The sequence below is a fragment of the Apteryx rowi genome, unplaced genomic scaffold (assembly GCF_003343035.1).
Source record: "Apteryx rowi isolate R43461 unplaced genomic scaffold, aptRow1 scaffold_470, whole genome shotgun sequence".
NCBI lineage: Eukaryota > Metazoa > Chordata > Aves > Apterygiformes > Apterygidae > Apteryx > Apteryx rowi.
This window is the reverse complement of record NW_020450728.1, coordinates 372,224-393,975: the sequence shown is the minus strand read 5'-3', so window position 1 is coordinate 393,975 and position 21,752 is coordinate 372,224. Positions and strand designations below refer to the sequence as shown.

The 21,752-nt window shown below is 37.0% G+C and overlaps 1 protein-coding gene across 1 annotated transcript in view; it reads right to left on the bottom strand.

The window, feature by feature from the left end:
• KCNH8 (potassium voltage-gated channel subfamily H member 8) overlaps positions 1–21,752 on the bottom strand; it is a 207,236-nt gene that overhangs the window by 60,455 nt on the left and 125,029 nt on the right. The window contains exons 6-7 of the mRNA XM_026078147.1: positions 18,768–18,925; positions 12,344–12,551 (exon numbers count right to left, since the gene is read on the bottom strand). Of these exons, the coding sequence (XP_025933932.1) occupies positions 12,344–12,551; positions 18,768–18,925 (366 nt within the window). The remainder of the gene's footprint in view (positions 1–12,343; positions 12,552–18,767; positions 18,926–21,752) is intronic.

Here is a 21,752-nt window from a genome sequence, read left to right as displayed (position 1 = left end):
CTAATCCTTGAATCTAAAACCTAAGCAACTTTCTTTGATATGATTTTTTTTTCTATTTGACATTTTAATCAATTGGGTTGAGGTTGAAATACACCTAGATTTTGAGGGGAGAATCAAAAACCAGGGGTATTTTGCTCTAGGGTATATGTTAAAATAATACTAAACCAAGAATTTGTAAGGTAATGAAGACTTGATATAAAAAAAGGAATAAAAAGCAAAGAGGAAAGTTAGTGCCCCAATAAGAAAACATGTTATATGTTTAAAGTTATAGGAGTTCTGAGAATAAAACTTCTGTGCCTGAAGACCTGACAGATTTTTTTGAAATGTGTGGTATGAGGAAAATCTAAGCATTTTTAACTATAACTATGTTAGATCTGATGAAGAAAAATAATTTAGATTAGCTAGGCATAATTATTTTTGCAAAATTTGGCTTGTGTAAAATTTTATAGAACATAGAATGCCACAACTTACTCTTACAACTCCATATACATTTCTTCYGCTGAAAGTAGTTACCAGTTCACTTTTAGCACTATCATCCAAAAGTACAAAAGAAGTATACATATTTTCCAAGGTCTGTGAAAATGGAACAGAGTCTTGAAAGAGAAGAGTCTTGAATAGTTTCTTCATTTTAAAATGGAAATGATTTCTATTCTGGTAGCAGTAACACCCTTCTTTCACCAAGTGCCTACTCTGTTAAAGGGCAGGGAAAGGATGAATAAATAGAAAGTAGGAATATATATTAAGGACATTTCTAGATTTAAAATGGAATGCGTTTGCACTGTGGAAGAAAATAATAAGGAAAAATAGCAARGTTAGGCACTGCGGGATATCTAGCATTCCAGCACCTTAGGCTCTCTAGCTATGTGGAGCGGCTAGGAGAGGCAGTCTATGAGGCAGTACAATCAAGTATTGAAATGGCAGATGAAAAGGTTTCAAAACATATTGCAAAGGCTTTCTGGCTTTAAGCTGGTTTGATACACTGTAATTTGTACAGCCAGGCCAGGAGCTTTGAAGTCAGAAGTTGTAACTTCTGACAAATCCCCCCCAAAACATCCTATGACCCCAATGTGCAATACATACTTAATATGCGTACAAAATGGTACAAAGCTCTCCAAGGAGGGTAGTGTAATGCTGGGACAGGTTACCCAGAGAGGTGGAGGAATCAGTCCTGCTCCAAGGAGCTGGTTGGACTAGAGGAACCCAGAGGTTCTCTACAACCAACACCTCAATGATGCAGACTACCACAGTTAGGGGTTAGAGAGTCTGATGTAATTTTTCATTGACCGAGCAAGATTTTTACAACCAATATTTGCAACTTTGAGTAAGTTACACTCAGTGTAATTAAAGCGTATCTGTTACAGAAGCCACGTGGAAAGATCACAGTGTCATTTTACCTCTTTCACTACTCCCTCTCATGATGTTCTCACTGAGCAGATTTCCTCTCTACATGTTGCACTGAGAATTTCTATTACACTTCCAGAAATTGGTCCAGCTACAGCTTTTCCACTGACATAAACACTGCTTGTGGAATTAATGACTGATATTCAGGTAAACTGTGGTTACCTGTGGACACAGCAGGACATTTTCAACTTTGACAGATCTCAGGGACTTCATCCACATACTAGATTTTTAGTTTTCTCTTAAAAATTGTCCAAGATTTTTGTCCTGGATACAAAACCTTGGAAATGTATTAACAGCTGCATAAAAACCTCACATTCCCTTCAATAAAGTATTTGCATCCCTTTGAAATGGCACATTTTAATCATTGCCAGGCTAAGGTAGCTCATTGGTCTACGCAAAAGTAATTCACCATTCTTACTACAGTTCAGGTCTTAATATTACCCACTAAATCTGCACTAAACTTTAAAGTTTTGATTTCACAGCATTTGCCCAGAGCAACATAAGCTTGGTAAAAAATTGTATACAGAACATCTCCCTGATAGGAATGCAAAGACAGCACAGGTGCTGAAGTCTCTTAAAAATGTATTAGTGTAGCTCAAAGAAAATTATAACAAACACAGTTGAACCATCCTTGAGTATGAGATATTTCTCTCCAACTTATGTCTTATCGGCACCTACATTCTGGTGAGCTAGTGGAGTGCTCTCCCTTTCAGTGTGTTGCCTAAAGATCATCTGACCAGGTGAGAACAGGGCTATGAAGTTCATTAAAACTCACTTTAGAGGTCCTGTTTTTGTTAAAAGAAGGGTTATTTTAAAGCAGTTTCAGTCTGAGACAAAAAGACCAGAATTGCTAGACAAAAATGTTGTGGCCAGAATCATCTTTTTCATGGTTAGGAATAGAAAAAAGATCAGCTGTGAAAAATACTATTAGGGCAAAACATTAGGCCAAATCCAATGACTCTAATGTGAAGAGAAGGAAAGAAAGTTTGCAGTTTGACTCATAACAAAAGTATTTCTGTGTAGCACTTCATGCAGGAAAAGATACCTGTTACAATTTATGCAAAAGATTTAGCAAAAATTGGGATTGGTTACTTCCCATGGAAAATTCTGGTATTTCAACATTTTTTTTCAGCTGGGTTGAAAAGCCAGAAGAGTAAACATTAAAAAAAAAAAAAAAAAAAGTTACCAAATGTTTGAGCTGTGAAACTCTCACACATTGGTGTGCTCCAGTGCTGAGGTGAGCTCAGTCGAGCTGGTTTTGCAGTTGTAGCTCACCACTCTCTGTAGTTCATGTACATCATATGCCCTATTGTCCTCCAAATACTGAATTATTTTTCTGGACTGCAGACCCAGTGGGGTACCTCAGTTCTGGAGTATCTTGTGATTGTTAAGATGGTTCAGTCGGAAGGCAAAGTATGGTGTTTAAAGGAAAATGTATTTTAATCAAGGAACTGAGCCTATAGAAAGCAACATCAGGGAAGAAAAAAGGAATAAAACCTACCAAGCCCCAGAGCAGCTGAGAAGCAAATTAATGTTAAATGGAACACAAGGGAAATATGTCAGTTAAGTTCAACAAACAATACTTTGGTTTGTCACAGCTCCACCAAAACCTCACTGCTTCAGTTCTTCAAATGCAAGAATGAATGACTCCCTCAAACATTTTTTATTTTTAAAATTTAAATTTATATTATAATTCTGGACAAGGTCTGGTATACACTGGTCTGAAATGAGGGGTGTCAACACAAAAAATCTTTCCTAGACAGTATGTATTACATATAAGGCAGGCTAAAAAAAGGGCCAAGTCTAGAGGTAAGCCTCTATGACACTTTCATTTGTAAGTATAGGTCTTTAACATGTGCGGACAGGTTTCTATATACACTTCCAGCACATATCCAGGTGAATACAGCTATGAGTGTAAAATCCATTTGTACCAGTTAATTTTCTCTGTGCCAATTATAACAGATTGGCAAACACATGAAAAATTATGTGCCTCTGCTCGTACTGTACCAAAAACTGTGGGCAGCTATGATTATATGCAAATAGGAAAAGGCTGGATTTTCTCTTAAAAACTAGATGACCTTTCCCACCCTAATTCAAAAGTGTAGTTCAGTCATACAAAAAAAACAGATTTTGTTCATAACTATTTCTCACTATAAGTTTCTCCAAACCAACTCTCAAATATATTCTACACCAGATTTGTTTTAATAATTCAGATGAGGTATCCAGCAAACTAAGGAAATATTCAATGGTTGTTCTGAAATGAATAAGTACACTTATTCACTGCAGCCTCTTCCTGATTTTACTGAATTTAACTATTTTAGTTATTGCAAGACTGCAAATCGTGTGCTACAAACATTATGTTTTTCCTATATTGCAAAATGCATACATTTTCCATGAATTAAACATTTCTTGTATTTAAGGGTAAAACTTAAGACATTCTAAACACCCACCTATTGAAAAGTTTTCTAGAAAAAGTCATTCTCCTGTGTTATTAAATTCCTGTTTCAAGTGCATTAAAATATTTCATCACTGTGAAATGCTTCAGTATCACAGTATTTCCTTTTATTTCACAGAAAATATAAAATGTAATAAATATGATCTATAATTATTGGTGAGATGGGTAATTTGAAAAGTTTAATAGCTTCAAAGTGGTTGTCTTATTTAAGTCATTTAGTTTATTCCTAATTATTATTCACTTATCACAGTCCAGGGGCTAATTATTTTGCTGCAAGTGCTGCAAGGAATAACCCAGACTGGCTGGCTGAGTCACTGAGATAGTGATGCCCCAAAATATTTTACTGTAGTCATCAACCATTTCCTTCATATATTAATTCAAAATGAATTTTCAGCCAATTAATTCACTTTTTTCCTCCCTTAGACATCAGAAATAGACAGGTGAATAGATATATGTATATTCCGCACAATAAAGGACCTTCAATACCATTGCCTGAGTTACAATGGAGCCTTATAATGCATTTTACTAAACTGAAGATGGCAGCTCATGAAAGATACAATTATTTCTATTCCTTCTCTTAAAATGGTGTCTTAAAAAAATTAGAAAGGTCCACAGCTCCAAAATAACAGGTACTGTTGTTAGTGATGTCAAAAAAATATATATATGAATAATCAAAAACACAACGAGCAGACTGAAACAGAGATTAAAAACAAACATTCAGGTACAGTGATGACAGATTGAGATGAACAATTGATTACAGCTAGTGAATGATGGTCTATGCAATTTAGTCTGCATGAAGTTCATTCCTTTCCTGCAAGCATTCATAAATCTCTACATGCCAGCTCTCACCTGATGGATGTGTGTGTACGGAATGGTGAAGCTAACCCAGTATTTTATGCTAGAATACAGCTTTTTTGGCCAAGAGTCTTGGAAATTTACAAGTACTCTTGTTGGCAGTGAAGAGGATCCATCTAGTTCTATGAATGCAACAAAAAAACACACTAAACCACTGTTCCCACACCCTAGACATACATTATCAAAATGGATGGGGGAGCGCATGAATATCACTCTTGCCAGCATGCCTGCCAGAGCGAGAGCAGATGTAAGCTGTAGCCATTCTCAAGACTCCAGTCATAGTTCAATCTTAACTCTTAATAAACTGAACTTGTTGAAATTACTAGAGTCGGTTTGGACCAGACTCAAACTCCAGGAGGTAAGTCTGGAATCCAGAAATATGAACAGCTACCTACATGCACAGACCAGTTACATGACCTGTGTCCTAAAATGCTTGTTTCTTAGATTTTTCCCTGTGTGTTATGTTAGCCGATCTTCCTGACAGCCCCAGCATCTGGAGTTCTGCGATCACACAGAATCTCGGCTTTCATAATTTTTTGAAATAAGGTTCCTTGATGTCAAAGCTGCTAAGAGTGTGTTGCAAATAGGAACTTCAGAGGGTTAAAAAGCAGACCAAAAATTTTACACTTTAAAAATCTCATTATTTTCATACCTTTTTTTGTTCTGCTCTTTGAATGCTTGGGTTTGATAAAAACTACTTGAATCACATTCAAAGACAATATTAAGTTTCTAACTGAAGGAAACCCTGCATAGAGATAAAGCTGGAATGATCTGAGTGAATGGAAGTTCATTAATAATTAAGGCAGTGCATGTATGAAAAAGAAAAAAAAATCCTAAGCTCTTAACTTTGATACCAACTCTCTTGTCACTTGTAGCAAGTCATTTAACTCCTTTGCAAAAGCTTCATGATGCATGAATATTTACCTGCTTCTATAATTCATTATGAGAATTAATATTATTTTAAAATACAAAGAATCAAGAAACTAATTATTGCTATACCAAGTTGTATGTTATATTGACCAAGTATGGGAGTAATGACAGTTGTTTTTCCAGCATGATTTCTATTATCACCTACTACATGTTTATGCTGGATCCAAAAGCACCAGAAACTTTTCTGGTTCACTGAAATACAATGTTAGAAAAAGTACTAGGTATGCACATATCTAAAAATAGTCATTCCTCTGAAAAGAGGGTAGCCTGAATAGATGTACCAATGACACAAATATCTATTYTAAAGGATATGTTTAACCCCATACATTCAGAATTTCTGGCAGAATTGCTTAGGACATCAAGAAAACTAATGAAGAATGCCTCAGGTTTCTTAACATCAGCTTGGGAACACGTTTCTAGCTCTGAAAACTTCTCAAGCCACAAAACTGAAGAGAATTATGTGACAATAACTCTCCTGATRAGATTCCAGCTCGGTGACAACTTACAGTGTTGTGACGAAACTGAAGCTACCAGGAATGCCGCAAAGGACTTGAACAGAATTTAGGAGCTTAAGATCAAGAACATACCCTTAAGTTTGCATCTAAGGCTCTAGGTGCCTACACTTCGGTTCATCCCTACCAGCAAACTTCTACATAAGGCCAGAAGTGCCACTGTCTTGGCATGAACTTCTCTCATACCTACATGCAGCAGGGGCCCCTCAGCCACCTTGTCCCACGTCTAAATCCCTRGAAAGGCTCAATAAGGAAGGCATATGTACACTCATACTCTTTCTCTCTCACTCACCCCGTATAGTTCTAGCCAATTTAGTTGCAAAAGAGGGAGTATGTGCATTGTCCTTTCCCCTAATACCTCACTGGTATAAGGAAATGTGAAAGACACTGATCTCTGTTCTCCTCAGCCTAAGAGAGTCCAAACCCTCACATCTAGCTCTGGCATTGACTCCTCCTCTGTTGAGGAAGGAAAAAAAAAAAAAAAAAAAAAAGGGGATTCATGGGATAGAGCTGCCCAGGAAAAAGAGTAAGTGGAAGAACCTCTACACTGGGAAATGGAGCCCTCAAAGACATTTGGCTTGCACCCCTGTCTTCCATACCTTAGTCACATGTTCCTACACCCAGGCTACTGTGCTAAAGGAAAAGGAAATTCAGTAACAATACCTCTTCTTCCCTCTGAAGCCAAAATTCAGTGGCTTCTGTTTTGTTTTTCGCCAGAATAACCTCATTCACATCTGTGCTCTAGATTCAGACAACTCCAAGCTGCTTGTGCAGAATGGGATGAGAGTATAAACCACTGCACAAGGTGGCAGGCCTTACCAGCACAGACACAACACTGAGCAAACACAGTTAAATGGTCAGTAAGTTCAATACACCAGTTTGTATCAATACTATTAGGGAGATCTCTATGTAAAACTCCATTATGTGGTACATACACGTCCTTCAGCATCTGTGAAGAGGGTTTACAATTTCTCTGCAACCCAAACAGAGGTGTATAAGCCCTGAGTGAAAGGGACTGAAGTTACAACCCTGTTTTCAGCATTTCGTACTGGCTCCACTCAGCTGCTATGCAACTCATTTGGCACCCAAATCTCCCCATTCACTGCCATGAAAACTAATTCAGGGCATAAAGTTGTCCCTGAGAGCCAGACATCTAAGTCCCTTTAAAGGCTTTGACTGTAAGTGTGTGATAAACAAAGAGGGGAAAGCTTTATACTGTAAAGCACATGAAAGTACCATGGTGAATGAGTTCTTGTTTTCAGAAGTCCTGTGGATTACAAAACTAACCAGAAATGAGTAAAAATTTCACATGAAAATTGAGGTATTTTATTGAAATAAAGGTTTAAATAAATGAAGAGCAATCTTTACACTCCTGATTTTAAATCTTCTCCCAAAGTAAATGTATATCCTTTATTTTCTATATAAGCAGAGGTCATTTGTATATAATTTTTAATTTGGTTCTAATAACAACTCCTCCATAGATAGAATGTTATAAGTGTTACTATGAGTGGACTAATAAAAAGTTGTAGATGAATTTCTGCTGGACAGGAAGGAAATTTTTTTCAAGACGATTACACAAATTATACCTGACAGCTTTGACTATCTAATGGAGGCAGCATCCTGACTCTTGGCCTTCTCCTAATCTCCTCACTGTATTTAAAGCAGTTGAGTTTCAACAGCTCATATGATTCTCACAGAATGAATGTCTTTAGCAACAAGAAACTTTTTCAATATTACCTGTTTCATGGAGAGACAGATCTAAGAGGCATTTTTCATATTTGATAAGAGCTTGAAGGGAGGTAGCACAGTACATACAAATTCAAAACAGCAGACAGCCAAAAAAGACCTTATGTTTTAATCTAATATCAGTAAAACCTGTGGAAATGAGAACCAATGTACTGAAATCAATGGAATTAGAGTCATAGGAACAGTCAGGAGCCTAAACACAGTCTAGCCTCTATTCGGTGTCAGCTAACCAAAATTAATCTTATTTTTACAGATTGCAGAAAAGCATGCTGTGTCTCAGGAAAACACCTGTTTCACCAGGGAGAATAAATGAGGGGAACAATGTAGAATATAACAGCAAAGGATTTGAAAAAGTGAAAAGCAGGAAAAGGAGCATAACACTGTCTCAGGTGCATGGGAATGATCAGTCACGTTTTTATCAGACGTTAGTCAAGCTGTTGCACATGAAAGAGCTTTTTTCTGAGATGGGAAAACTTGCTGGGGTAAATGTCTCAAGCACCTGAAGACTGACAGTGCCCAGCTTGCATATCTTCCTCATATTCCATGTAATCAGTTAAAATATCAATACTAGAACTAAGCAAGAGAAATAGATTTTAACACCATACTGCACTGGTAAATGTTACAGCGCTACCACGTTATGACCCTTCATGAATAATATTCTCAGAAATGACATCTTTCTCACTTCACAACCAAGTGACTAAAATTTCAATGTAATTATTATTTTAAATTATTTGCAACTGAGAATGCTTTCTGAATGAGGACAAAAAAAATGAAAGGAAGGCTTACAATTAGGCCCAGTAAGAACACAGCAAATATGTTTTTCTGCTCTGCGTATTTTCACAGGAAGAACTTTATCACTCCCATTGCCCCAATCCAAATGCAAATGAAGCACCTTATTTGTTTAAATTAGCCAGAGAAATAGATATCAGGAACCAAATGCTACTCCCACTTAAGTCAACATTGTGAGATCAGGGCTATGGTGCATATCTGATAGCACAGCAAGATCTAAAAGTATTATGTTACAACAGTACGGCTTTAAAATGTTAGAAAGACCTCGGTCTTGATTCAGTGCTACAAATTTTCCAAGGAAACACTAAATGGAGGAAGGATGTTGATAAAAGCTTTCTTTCTCCCTCTACCTTCCCACCAAAAATAGATCCACACATAAAAAGCAAAGAAATCTTTTTCTTCCTGGCACAGTTTTACCTCCTTAGAACAGATCTGTCCCTATATTTGTAGCTGTTACATGTGTTGCAGCATCCATGCCCAGGGAGCTAGTTCTTCAGCTGGATGCTGGCTGAGACCCACCAGTGAAGAACAGAAAGCATACTTTTCAAGGGGGGAACAAGATCTTTTTAATAAAAAAGTAAAGGAGTGATATTTTTGGGTTGCATTTTTCTAATGTTGCCAATTAGAAGACCTCCGAATGCCTGCAAAGGACTTTGATTAAGGTCTATTGATGGAAACTGAATATCCAGTTTTGGTATTACTGTAACAAAACTGAAAATTTTAAAAATGAACATCTGTTAATACAAAACTAAGGATCATGCTCTGTTGTCCTACTTGCATCAAGTAGTCTCTTTTACACATCCATATTCCTTTTGCTCTTCTTTGAATTCTTACCATCTTGTCTACATCTTTATTAAAATGTTATCCAAAGCTATATAAAAAAGCTTCAATTGAGGCCTTAGCACAGGAGAACAGAATGCCCTCTTTGTCTTACCATAGCACTACCTTTATTACATCCTGAAGCAAGATTTCTCCTATTTGTATTATTCAGTCTGTGATTCATTGTAATATCCAAATCTCATTTTACTTGGCTAAATCACTTTTAACCCCTTCTCTTCTCCCCTCAAGACATCTCCTACACGGATGCTGTGAGGTGTACACTGTGAGACTGAGTAGCACCCTCATCACTTGAAGTTTCCCTAAGATTAAAAGAAATGATAGCTAAAATTCATTATCTGTAGACCATCAGAGTAGCAAAAATTGCAGCAAGCAGAGGGCCAAGACCTAACTTCATTGCATTTCACCAACAAGCAACTTGTATGTAGAGAGCAATAGGATTTGCACAGTCTGGCTGAAGAAATGTCATAATCTTTTATTACTGTTCATATATGTGGCACATAGGTTTAAACAGCAATTTCATAGGTGCTATCAGTTTTTTTTGCAAACTAATGGCTTTATACCAGGTGTTTGGAGTTTTCTGAAACCCCTCCCTCCTTTTTTTGCCTATTTCCAGTATTTTAACCTTCTAAAACTGTTCCCCTTAGAAAGCAAAACAGAAAACAAGCCAAAAAATGCCTTCCTTAGTGCTAGAAAGAACTTTAGAAATAACCATCCTGACAGATATAGAACTAATATCTCGTCATCTGGATTTGCTAGGCAATAATGTATGAGCTTTGCAGGAGTCATTTCAGTGCAATTTTTATCATACATTTATAGCATCTAAATATTTTAGAGTCTCTCTGTAAGAGTGATAGAAAGGCTTTCCAGAGAAAATTGCAGAAACATTTTTTTGGGGGGGAAAAAAAATCCCTTTCAGGCAGTAAGCTCAACAACCAAGCAGTTTTTCCAGGTAAGAGGGCTAAAACCTAAGAGTACACAMCTTTAAGAAGTGCTTCGGTCCTTGTACTGGAGGTGTATTGCCTGTGGCTGCCCAGGAAACGCTGACAAGTCTCATGGTGAGACAAGTCAACACTGAGAGGCTGTCAAGAAGCTGTTCCCACCTCGGACTCCACTAGAAGATGATCGATATGGGATAAGCTAGATACAAACTTAGCATGCTTCTTTGAGACACAAACGGGAGTCATGCAAAATGGTTCTCTTCTGGACACGCTGGGCTTTGTTTTAATGAGATTCTTGGCACATTTGATTGGCATTTGAATTTGATTTCAATGACGCTGTCATTACCCAAGAGAAAACAAAACTGAAGAGTGAAGGTCAAAGTTTTTGTAGCAATAACTGCCAAGAGCCCCAGGGGAGAGGGAGGATTTCCTGAATCCAGGCAAAAGGCAGAGGGATGGGCTGCCAGGGGGCAGGGAGGCAGCTTATCCTCATCGCTCTCACTGTGCTGTTTTGAGACCAGCTATCATTGGTGGCCTAAATAAGCTGACAGTGTTCCTTCATGGCTGCTTACTGCCAGAGTGACTCTTTTTGTTATTATTTCTGGATTTGTTTTTCTGTCATCAATATTTGACCAATTTGGGCACAGTGGGCTTTCTTTGTATCGTCTCCCCTACAGCGGCAGTCTTTTCTTCGCGGGGTTTGTACTCTGCAAGGAGTTCAGCAGCAGGTCACAGAACTGGTTTACAAAAGCAAGGAAAAATAAAGAAACAACTAGAAGAATAAAGACTCCACAAAACTTTCAGTAACCTATAGGCAAACTGGAGAGATGCATTTAACAGATCTTCTTTCTCCTTTTCCTCTTCCTGACCCAGCATCCTCACCTAGACAAAGGTCAGGCACTTTTAACATACTCATTTTTTTTCCTTCAGACTTACCAGTATTCAATCTCTAATGAGGTTAAGGGAGAAGGAAGAAATTAAAGGAGATAAGAATAGGTGATATCATAGTTCAAATCCAGCTCGCTGATCCCTTGGCCACAGGTGTTTGCCTCACACCTCCACCAAACATTTTTCCTGTCAGGAATGTCTATCTCACTATGAGGCAGCTCATTTATGAAAGACACGTACACTATTTTTTTCTCATGGGTTACATACATAGTCTAAATTATTCATGCTCTTTTAATTGTGTCTTTAGTATTTAGCAGCATAAAGAAAACTAGCTCAGCTTTCTTCTTCCAGTTAATTTTATCACTGGCCTTGTTTCCCCTCCTGCTTAAATGAACACACAACGGATTTTAGGCTAAAGGTAAATACACCTAGAATTAAAATGATGAAATACAAAGAAACAAAAAGAAAAGGGAGAAAAGGGGATGCTTGATATTGATATGCCAGCTGAGAAAAAGAGCAGAAGAAATTCACCTCAACAGAAAAGCTGTAATGACCTATGAAGTTGTAGAGTATTGCACTACCGGGTATTGCTCTATCAGGTATCATATTTTCAACAGCATACAAGTACCTAATAATGTCAGGCTCATATATAAGATATATTGTTTTCCCGTTGCATCATCACACATAGGTACAACCTTTAATAATAATACTAAAGTTTAAGGAAAAAAGAAAGATTTGAAGTCTAAAGAATCAGTCTGAAACAGAATCAAAGAAATCAAACAGGCTGGGGTGGGGACTAAATGCAGGATTAAATATGAAAGTTCCAAAATCTTCTATTCATTGATAAATGCCTCTTCTCCAGTCCTGAAAAGGACACAATGAATGGTTTATACATCTACGTGTATATGTATATGTGTATATACCTATACATACATGCGTACACACACACACACACACACACACACATATATCCAAGAAAGAGAACTCACCTATGTCCCAGGTAAGGGGATTATTCTGCTCCATCTCCCTCTTCCCAATGACATACCAAATGCAGGCCATCCAGTGAGCAAGCAAGGCAAACATGGACATAAGAAGTGTGAGAACAACTGTGCTGTGCTGGGAATAACGATCCAACTTCTGAAGGAGACGCAAGAGGCGTAGCAACCGGACTGTCTTTAGGAGGTGGACAAGAGAAACCTAGGAGAACRCAGAGAAGAATCAAGTAGTCAGCAGTTGAATTCTATATACACAGCTTTTGTGCTTCAATGAAAGGAAACTCTGTCTACTAAAACTCTATAAAATCTTGCCTTCACTTCACTCAGTTACTTAGCTGCACATTATACTTAGTCTAAGTCTTAAGACATCAGAGAATGGCAAAGCTCATAGTTTTTAAAAAAAGTGTTTATTTCTGCTGTGTACATATATATTTAGTATTTCTGATTTCAATCAAACAAATTTGGAATACTGGGAGATCTTTCCTTTTGCCTTTTTCATTCAAAGTCTCTTATTTTAGATTTAACTTAAAATTTTGTGTTTGTGCACAAACAGATCCTTCTCCACTCTAGAATAAAAACTTAATTGGCAAACTGACCAAGGTTCATTTGATTCCAGGATGAAACCACAAAATAACTATCTTCAGACACACAATTTTTATAATAGTTTTCAGTTTCTGCTAACGGCCAAATAGTAGGCCCAGCACAACTTAAGTACATATGAGATGACACCAGCTTAATAATTAAGCCCAGAAAAAGCAATAACATAGAGCTGACATTTTGAAGAACAAGGAAGCAGAGGGATCACTGCAGACTCAGATTTGTTCTTCAGGTTTAAACCTGTGTTCAGGGGACTGGACACGTTTTACTGCTGCAGGCTAAGTTGGAGTCCAAAAGGGTTTTTATTAAACCTCCTGAAGAGCTCTTTACCTAAAAGAAAGTGTTGCTTTTCAAGTGTATGTTGCTAAAACAGCATCTAATCTGCTTAACAGTCTAAGTGTGCATCAGTTTAGGAGGTGTATGGGCACTGATCCCTAGAGAAGATGCAGTGCTGTTCAGCAGTGCACAAAGCCAGTTGTCCGTTGACCCTCCCAGCCCCTCCAGGGCATCCTTCAACCTACATCCACACAGGAGCCTGCACCACAACTCGTTTTGCATGGAATATACTTGGCTCATGTTTCAGCTGTTGGGYAGAGTTAGCAAACAATATGCAGATTAGAACATTTTTCATTTACTTTTCCAAGATCAAATAGGCATAATTTTCTTTAACAGTAATCATTTTTTCTTTCATTAATGATAATGAGTTGTTAGGTTTAATGCTTACTGGATACCTGACTGATACAGGATACATACATCAATTGACTGAAAGAAAAATAACATGAAACTTCATACCTTCTGACAGCACTCACAGAGCACAGTAATGAGCTCTCTGAAAAGAAATTCTAAAAGCACAGCTGGATCAACATCCTTTTGTTTTCGCTAATCCAGAATAACGTGAAGCCCTTCTGTTTCTATTACCAAACTGATATTCTGAGATCTTAATTGCACTGGTGTGAATTCTCTCACAGCTAAGTTGAGGTTGACTGATAAATTCTGTCATGGGGAGTATTTTAGATTTATTCATGAAATACTTAACCAATCATTGACTTTATTCCAATCTCAAAAATTACGAGATTAGGTGGCAATACTGTAAAAAGAAGAAACTCTGCCCTGCCACCTACAAACATTCCCATTTTTTTGTTCTACAGTTTAGATAGTGATAAGGATCTTCTCATGAGCTTCTTCTCTTTGTGCAGTATTCACTGCCCATTATTTCAATTTTTTATTTACATTTTTCACTTTTACATTTTTTCACCTTTACATTTTTTCTTAGACTCTCATGTACATGAGAAGAAAAAAAAAAGTCAGCAAACACATTAGACTTATTTGTTTAAAATACTTTCAGGTTCACTTCCGTTATGAATAAGATCTGGCAGTGCTTAGCCAGTCAGGCAGGTGAAGTTGTTCTACACTGGAGCAAACAAACAATTACAGTGTCTTTCCTCTCTTCTTGCATTTCTTTTCTCCATCTCATGCCATCTACCACTGTTCAGCAAGATTAGTTATGTCTGTAGCATTAAGCGTGAGAACATTTGCAAGTCTGTGACAGGAGGTTGTAAAATATTTGAAGGAATTGCCTTGTTTGTATTAATATAATTTTTTAACTATTAAAATACAATCATTCTAATTGATTGCCATGCCCACCATACCAGTTGCCTCTTTTCCTATGGCAACTCATTCCTCTTCTCTTGTCTCCATTTTTCCCCTCTCTTAGTTTCTTCCAAAAGAGAACTAAAGTTATCTTTGTCCTCCACTTGGCTCACTCCTTTGCTTTCCAATTCCTTCCATGCAATTCTTTCTTCTTCCTCCCCAACACAGACACATTTATATCTATTTTCCTCCTCTAGCCTCATCATTTGCCAGAGTGATTCTACCCCATGCTTATTTCCCTTTTTGGATCCTTTTGATCATCMTTTGATCCTCCTGAGCCATCTCTTGTCTTTCTCTTAGATCAGCCATTCCCAACAAGGGCGCTGTGATCTACCTTGGAAGCCAGTTGCAGAGGTGTCAATATAGGGAGAAGTTGAGTGGTCAGTTCCCCCGTGACTGCATTTTGGTTCTTTTTGTTGCATGCTTAACAGAAAGGCGTCCCTATTCATGACTGAAACTCTAAGATGTTGTGGTAGTGTGTGTGTATATATATATATATATATGTAAATAATAGATATAATATATATCTATCTACCTATATAAAAAAAAATAATGATTGTATATACTGTATGTGCTGCCCTCCACATTGGAGGCCTCGCTTTTATAAGGGTGCCTATGTTCTACTGCAGTACAAACAAATAGTGACAGCTAAGATGAGATTTTTTTTTAAATCRGGTTCTTATAAATAAGAAATTTCTAAACAGCTGTTAAAATAATAAATGTACCCAGACATAACTCGAAGTTATAAACCATGGCAACTACTATTGTTATTTAGCTGCTACTTGCGACTGAATTGTGACCATTTTTTATTAAGTTACAGAATACTAATAGATATAACAGCAGTGCACCAGATATCATAATATATATATTTTTAAGTAGAGACATAGTTCATTTTAAGGCCAAAAGACCTCCTCGTTTCAAAATAATTTGCTCATAAATTTGAACACAGATGTAATAAATCATACATAATTGCATTGAATTTTCTCATTAGTCATGCCAAACACTTTTCTTCTATTGTGTCCAATCTGTCATTGGAAGACCTCAAATGCCAGCAGGCAACTTTCTTTTCTATGTCATAAATGTAGAAAGACAAAATGAGGAGTCAGCACTCGTACTTGTGCCTACATAGATTTTGCTTTGCCCACAGACATAAAGCCATTAAATTTTTCATTTGGTTAATCATTTTAGACTTGCTGGGTTAATCTTTTTCTGTCAAAATGACAGACACAGAATTTTATTTAAAACAAACACAGAAGAAATCATAGCAGTCTGTGGCACTGAAAAGCACTGAGAAATAAAGTTGCTACAAACTAGTGAAGGAATACTCTGCCTGGAGAAATCATCTCCTACAGCAAAAAAGCAAATGATAAGGAACCATGATATCTTTCAAATAAAGACTAGTGGCAAGGATCTTTAATCCTTTTTGTTTGTTTGTTTTTCCTTCAAAAATGACTTTCTTGCTCTACACCACCAATAGACAAGCGCAAACAAAGTCATTACAACTAGAGGTTAATAATCTGATTTTTACTTTGGCAGCATTTCATACTACATTTGCACAGACTAAGGGATCCTTTATGTCAGGTGGATACACGGATGGAAGGAACTGGGGAGCTCAGCAGGCACTGAGGTTAGGAAGGAGCATGCATGAAGTCTCAAACCTCCAAAGATTTGTCCATTTACTGGTAGGGCAGAGTCCCTGGAAGGTTTATATGCAATATTGCCATTTCCTACAGTTCCCCTCTTTCTTTGTTCTGAAATATCTCCAAGGATGGAGACTCCACAGCTCCTTCAGGCACTCTGATGCCACAAATCTCCAGCTAGTGGGTGACATTTTTGTACACATACAYAGCTGTATATGTACGGCACTATACCTATCTTGCAGAATTTAGATCATCCCTAAAGTGTTGGCCTTTGTGCTGGGGTCTGGACAGCAAAGGAGTGAGATGCTCCCTGATGCCCCTTCTCACTGTTCTGCTGAGGCAACATCTGAAAGCTGATGGAGTGAAAATCTGAGAACAGATATGAGGAAATGGCCCATTAAATCAATAAAGTCTGTAAACAGTGGAATGTGATAACACGTCCCTCCACTCTTGAAACAGTCGATAGTTATTATTATCTAAAGGAGTATATTAATGGTTGCCTTATCTTGCCACTCTGGGAAATAGAGTATAGTAAAGCACTGTGTTCCCTTTGTGGAATCATATGGAAAACACCACAACTGAGTTTGCAGGTGGGAGTGCAGGGTGCAGACCTCAAATTTCTGGATTCCCTTTCAACTAGCAGAGGGAAGAGAGGGTTAAGCATCAACTCTGCTGCATAGCGATCTTTACCATGTAGCAGCCAGCTAATGAAGCTGAGCCAAAACAAACTAAGGAAGCAGATTATATTTTGCAAAAAATCTTTAGTGAGGAATTTAACTCTTGGAGCATGCAGGAAGCTATGTCTGTCAGTCATTTTAGATTTCTAGATCAACATGGCTATTATATTGTCTATTATTTGGACTTAATCTATCCTTAATTATCTTGTTAAGGATCTACTACTAACAGAGGGACATTTCGGTGCCCTGGATATCCTTAGTCATCATATTATTGATTTTGAGAAAAAAGTTAAAAGGTACAATAGACAACAGAGGTGTACAACTAATTATATTATAGTAGCATTTTTAATAATGTGACTTTTTAACTGTAAAAATAATTATGGGATAATACTTTCTTTCACAGAATTCATTACTATAAATGTATCAGTCTTCCTGATGAATAAAAAAGCCCATCTTTTTTTTTCTTTTTCCCTCCTTAAAGGAAAAGATCAGACCTGGCTTATTCAATGCAAAATACTTAATGGAAATTAAACCAACCCAGTTATGCTGGCTGTTTGTGTTTATTGTAAGGGCTAAACTGGGCTAGTAGTATATTTAAATAGTTTAGCTACTGTTTATAAAAAAAATGTGATTTAAGAATGTGGAACTACTAACTGCCTGATATTAAAAGTTACTACACTAGCATCAAATTGACAGTTCTTAACATAACAAATGAAGTGAAAAGAGAGGTCCTCTAAGGATGAGGAACTAAATGAATTAAAGCAAAAAGGATACCTTATACAGAAGGCTTCATGACTAGTGTTTTTCGGTGTTTTTTTTTTTATAAGTCTATTCTACCATCTATGTGCTTATCTGTAACCTGCATTTAATGAAAATGAGATCAAGTGGATCTATTAATTAAAGATCACGATACTGAGAATTAGAACGTGCATGGCTTAGAAGCTCGAGTCTCTTATGTGAAAAATCTACAAAACTGAGGAATCACTGCCCACATTTTTTCCAAAATTAAACTTTCTGACTCCGGGGGTGGGGGGGGGGAGGGAGTTGTTTGTTTAGTAGATCCTACTGTACTAAAGCCAAGAGGCCTATCAGAAGAATAAGCTGTGTGTCACCATGAGTAAAGAGACACAAATGTAACCCACTATGACTTGTGACATTAAGTAGGATCATCAGACATTAGACCCATACATTTTTCAAAGTGGCTTAAGCATTTTGTCATTAAATTCCTAACAAAGCTGAACTGAAAATGACGTCAAACAGTTAATGAGAATTGTAAGTAGTCATCATCTCAGATTTCAGGTATGGCGTAATCTGAGCTGCTTATCTGGCTGCTAAAGACACACAACAAAAATAGGGATCAAGATCATATATTAATATTTGCATTCAAGTGCTCAACAGTGTTCTAGGGGTAATAAGAAAGAAGACTGCCTGCTGAGTGAAGAATATATCCTACTGACCATAACAATGATCTGCTTGCACACAATAAAACTTTATGAGTTTTGGAAAACTATTAAGGATTCAACTTATACAGCAAAAGAGAATAAAAGCTATCTGGAATTGTATTTGGGTACACTGAGTATAAATGAAGTTAACATAAATGCAACTGTTTACAAATTAAAGATAATTGAATGAGAAAAATGGTAAATATGTAGCTTTCACGTAAATGAATGGCCACTTTGACATCCAATCTTGCAATAGTTAAATCAACATAAAAAATTACATCACATAACATCCAATGTGAAAATACACTACACATCAACATATTTTAGTTCATTTAGTTTTAGTCAACAGATCTGCAAAAAACCCCAACCATCTCAAAAAAAGGTTAATTAAAAAAGTAAAGTTAGTACTTACCACAGTGACGTTGAAAGCATAAAGGAGATCAAAGGGCAGTGCAGCAATTAAATCAATGATAAACCAGGTAGTCACATAGTGGATACAAATAGATCTTGCTTCAAATATAACTTGGCCAGACTTGCTGACATATGTTGTTCGGAAATTTAAAATAATATCTGCTTGACAAAGAAGAAACAGAGTCAGAGACAGCCTCCTCTAGGTTCCCGGGGATGGCAATGCCCACCACAACACTGAATGTTTTCATTATGCATGGCAAAGACCAGATGAAAAAATCTAACGCATAAACCAAGAAATAGATAGTAAGAGACCCACATACATAGAGTTAGATCAACTGATGCACAAAGTTATTCTTTTTTGTATAAGAATGCTAGCTAGAAGAATCTTTCAAATGTCTAAGTCTCACTGATTTCAAAGTAGCTTGAATTAAAAATGCATTGTTCTTTAATCAATATCAAATATTTAAAATTTTTTTACAACAGTGTATTTGTGTATGGAAAATGAAGATATGATTACTGTGCATGAAACTCATTGACATTTATTTTAAGATAAAAAGCATTAATTACTCAATTTAAATGTGTAACTGCAACTTTCTGTTAGTGATAACTGTCCAGCACAGAGGACAAGTAATGTCATCTTCAAGGATAACCACTTGTTTAGCAACAGAAAAGTGCTGAACTCACTYGAAAAAAATGGCTTTTGTGTTATGGAGGAGATAGCAAGAACAATATGAATTGCTTGGTGGCTGGTGCATTTTGCATATTCCTATCTGGTGCTCAAGGATGAATGTCTTTCAGTATAAGGTATAGTTTTGGCATGTCTTGCCAAAACATGTTAACACTCAAAAAAGAGCTCAGCTCTTGACAACAGAGTCTCAATTGTTTTCATGCCCTACAAGATGAAGACCATAATCTGTCCTCGAGCTATGCACCCACTTCCTACCAACATAGTGAGAACTACTTGTACAACTTCTACAGTGCCAAAGAAGAGTGCAGCCAGCCATCAAGGCTAGCATTTTACAACAACATAATTAGCCTGCTGCCTTGCAAATTCTAATACCTCTTCTTGAAGACCATCTCATAAAAGAGAAAGAAGTGATCTCAAGTGTTAGAAGGAAATTCAGAATGTAGTTGACTTTTTTTCTTGTAAAAGTCTGCAAGGTGATGGTCTTGGCAGGATCTTGGTTGTTCCTTTATGTTTGTGTTCTGAGAGGCAGCTTTCTAGATATTAGTCCAGTGTGTAATAGAGCTGTGAGCTATGTTATTTATATATGTTGCCTATTACAAAGCATTAGAGGAAGGAAACTGCATGCCCTCTGCCTCTGTCCACTGCAGCACTGACTCCTTTCTCTCTGGTAGGCCATGCACAAGAGCATGTGCCTCCAGTGGCCTCTTCTACACACTCCTCTTGTGCGGAGGTGGCAGCAGCTGCTGCTGGGACTGGCTCAGTACCATGTTCAGGAGGGAGCCTGCAGTTGCTTGGGAAGCATTTGCTGCCCAAGCAGATGTTTCCTGCATCCTCCGGAGAAGAGGAGGTAGAAATGTCAAATAGAAGCACCAAAAGCCAGATCCAACCTCTGTCCCACCAGTGGGGTGAAGGTATATGAAGATGATGTCTGCTTTGAAAATGGAAGCAAACACAGAATACAAGTATTTCATAGGTTCAGTCTATTTGAAGGCTTTGTTTTCTTTTGGTATATAAATATTTCCTGTCCTCACAGCTAGCTTCTTGCATTTTGTGTAAATCTGCTCCAATTCAACATGCTCCTGAAATAAAGCAAGCTATGAAGTCCTAAAGAATAAGCATACCTCACTTTTGTCTCTTTGCAATTAAAACAGAATGAACACTAACAGTATTGTAACTTGTATTTAATGCAAATCACATTAGAACTAAAAAGTGGGTAGCAGGAGGATTCCTCTTTAATCTACTCTTTGTTTTCTATGCAGTTTCAAGGACCTGAAGACTTTTCTTTCTACTATACATGTGAATAAATGTCTGATTCCTGATATACCTTTTATCCTGCATTTTTAATTCAGTGCCTGACAGATGCCTGTAATAACCAGCATGCATGAACGGACAGACAACAAAATTGAAGGATAGCTTTTCAAAATACTACACACAAAGTACTGCTACCACTAGGGCCATAAAAAAGAGTAGCAGGTCCATTTGCAAGCTTTGTGTGACCTAGACAGCAAAACACAAAATGGACATTAAAAGTTTCCCCATAATTTATTAAAAAAAAGAAAAATTTAAAATCAGGAACAACTACACATTACTAAATGTTCTAGAAATGTATAGGTAGATCTATTTTTCACTGATATGAATGCTGAAGAAATAAAAATATTTATAATGGCTTAAGGGCTTCCACCCTTAATTTCACAAAACATAACCACTATAGAGGCTTTTGCTTACATAGAACAGGTATACTGAAAACAAAGTAAGTAAACGTTAATGTAGCACAGAGCGCTCTCTTTAATAAGCCAGAGTTTATCAATTAGGTTAGTTTTGGTTGCTTTTAGGTATTTTTGCTATATATCAAAGGCATTGTTTTTCATTTTTTCCCATCTTTTCTCTCTTTCTCATTGTAGTTTTTGTTTTCTGTGCCATTAGTTCTGAAGTTGGCTGGCTTTGGAAATGACACTCGTCTGTGATGTTGTCACTATAATGAGAACAACAAGAGAATAGACTGTAAGCACTGTAAAGGAGAACAAGATACCTGAATGGGTTAATCTTCAATGAGAAAATCAACTTGGCATAAAACAACCTGACATGTTATAAAAGCTTAATGCAAACTCCTGCCTCATTGAGAGAACATGGATTGTCACCAGCCTACATTAAAGCAATTTTTCACATCCAAGTTTCATTTTAGAACATTTTGGTACTAAAAGAACATTAAAAGTGGAAGTTGTTTGACTCCCATTACAGTAGGAGAGTAGGTATCACTCTTCAGGATGGAAAGGCTTAGGACTAGTACTGTTCAGGTTT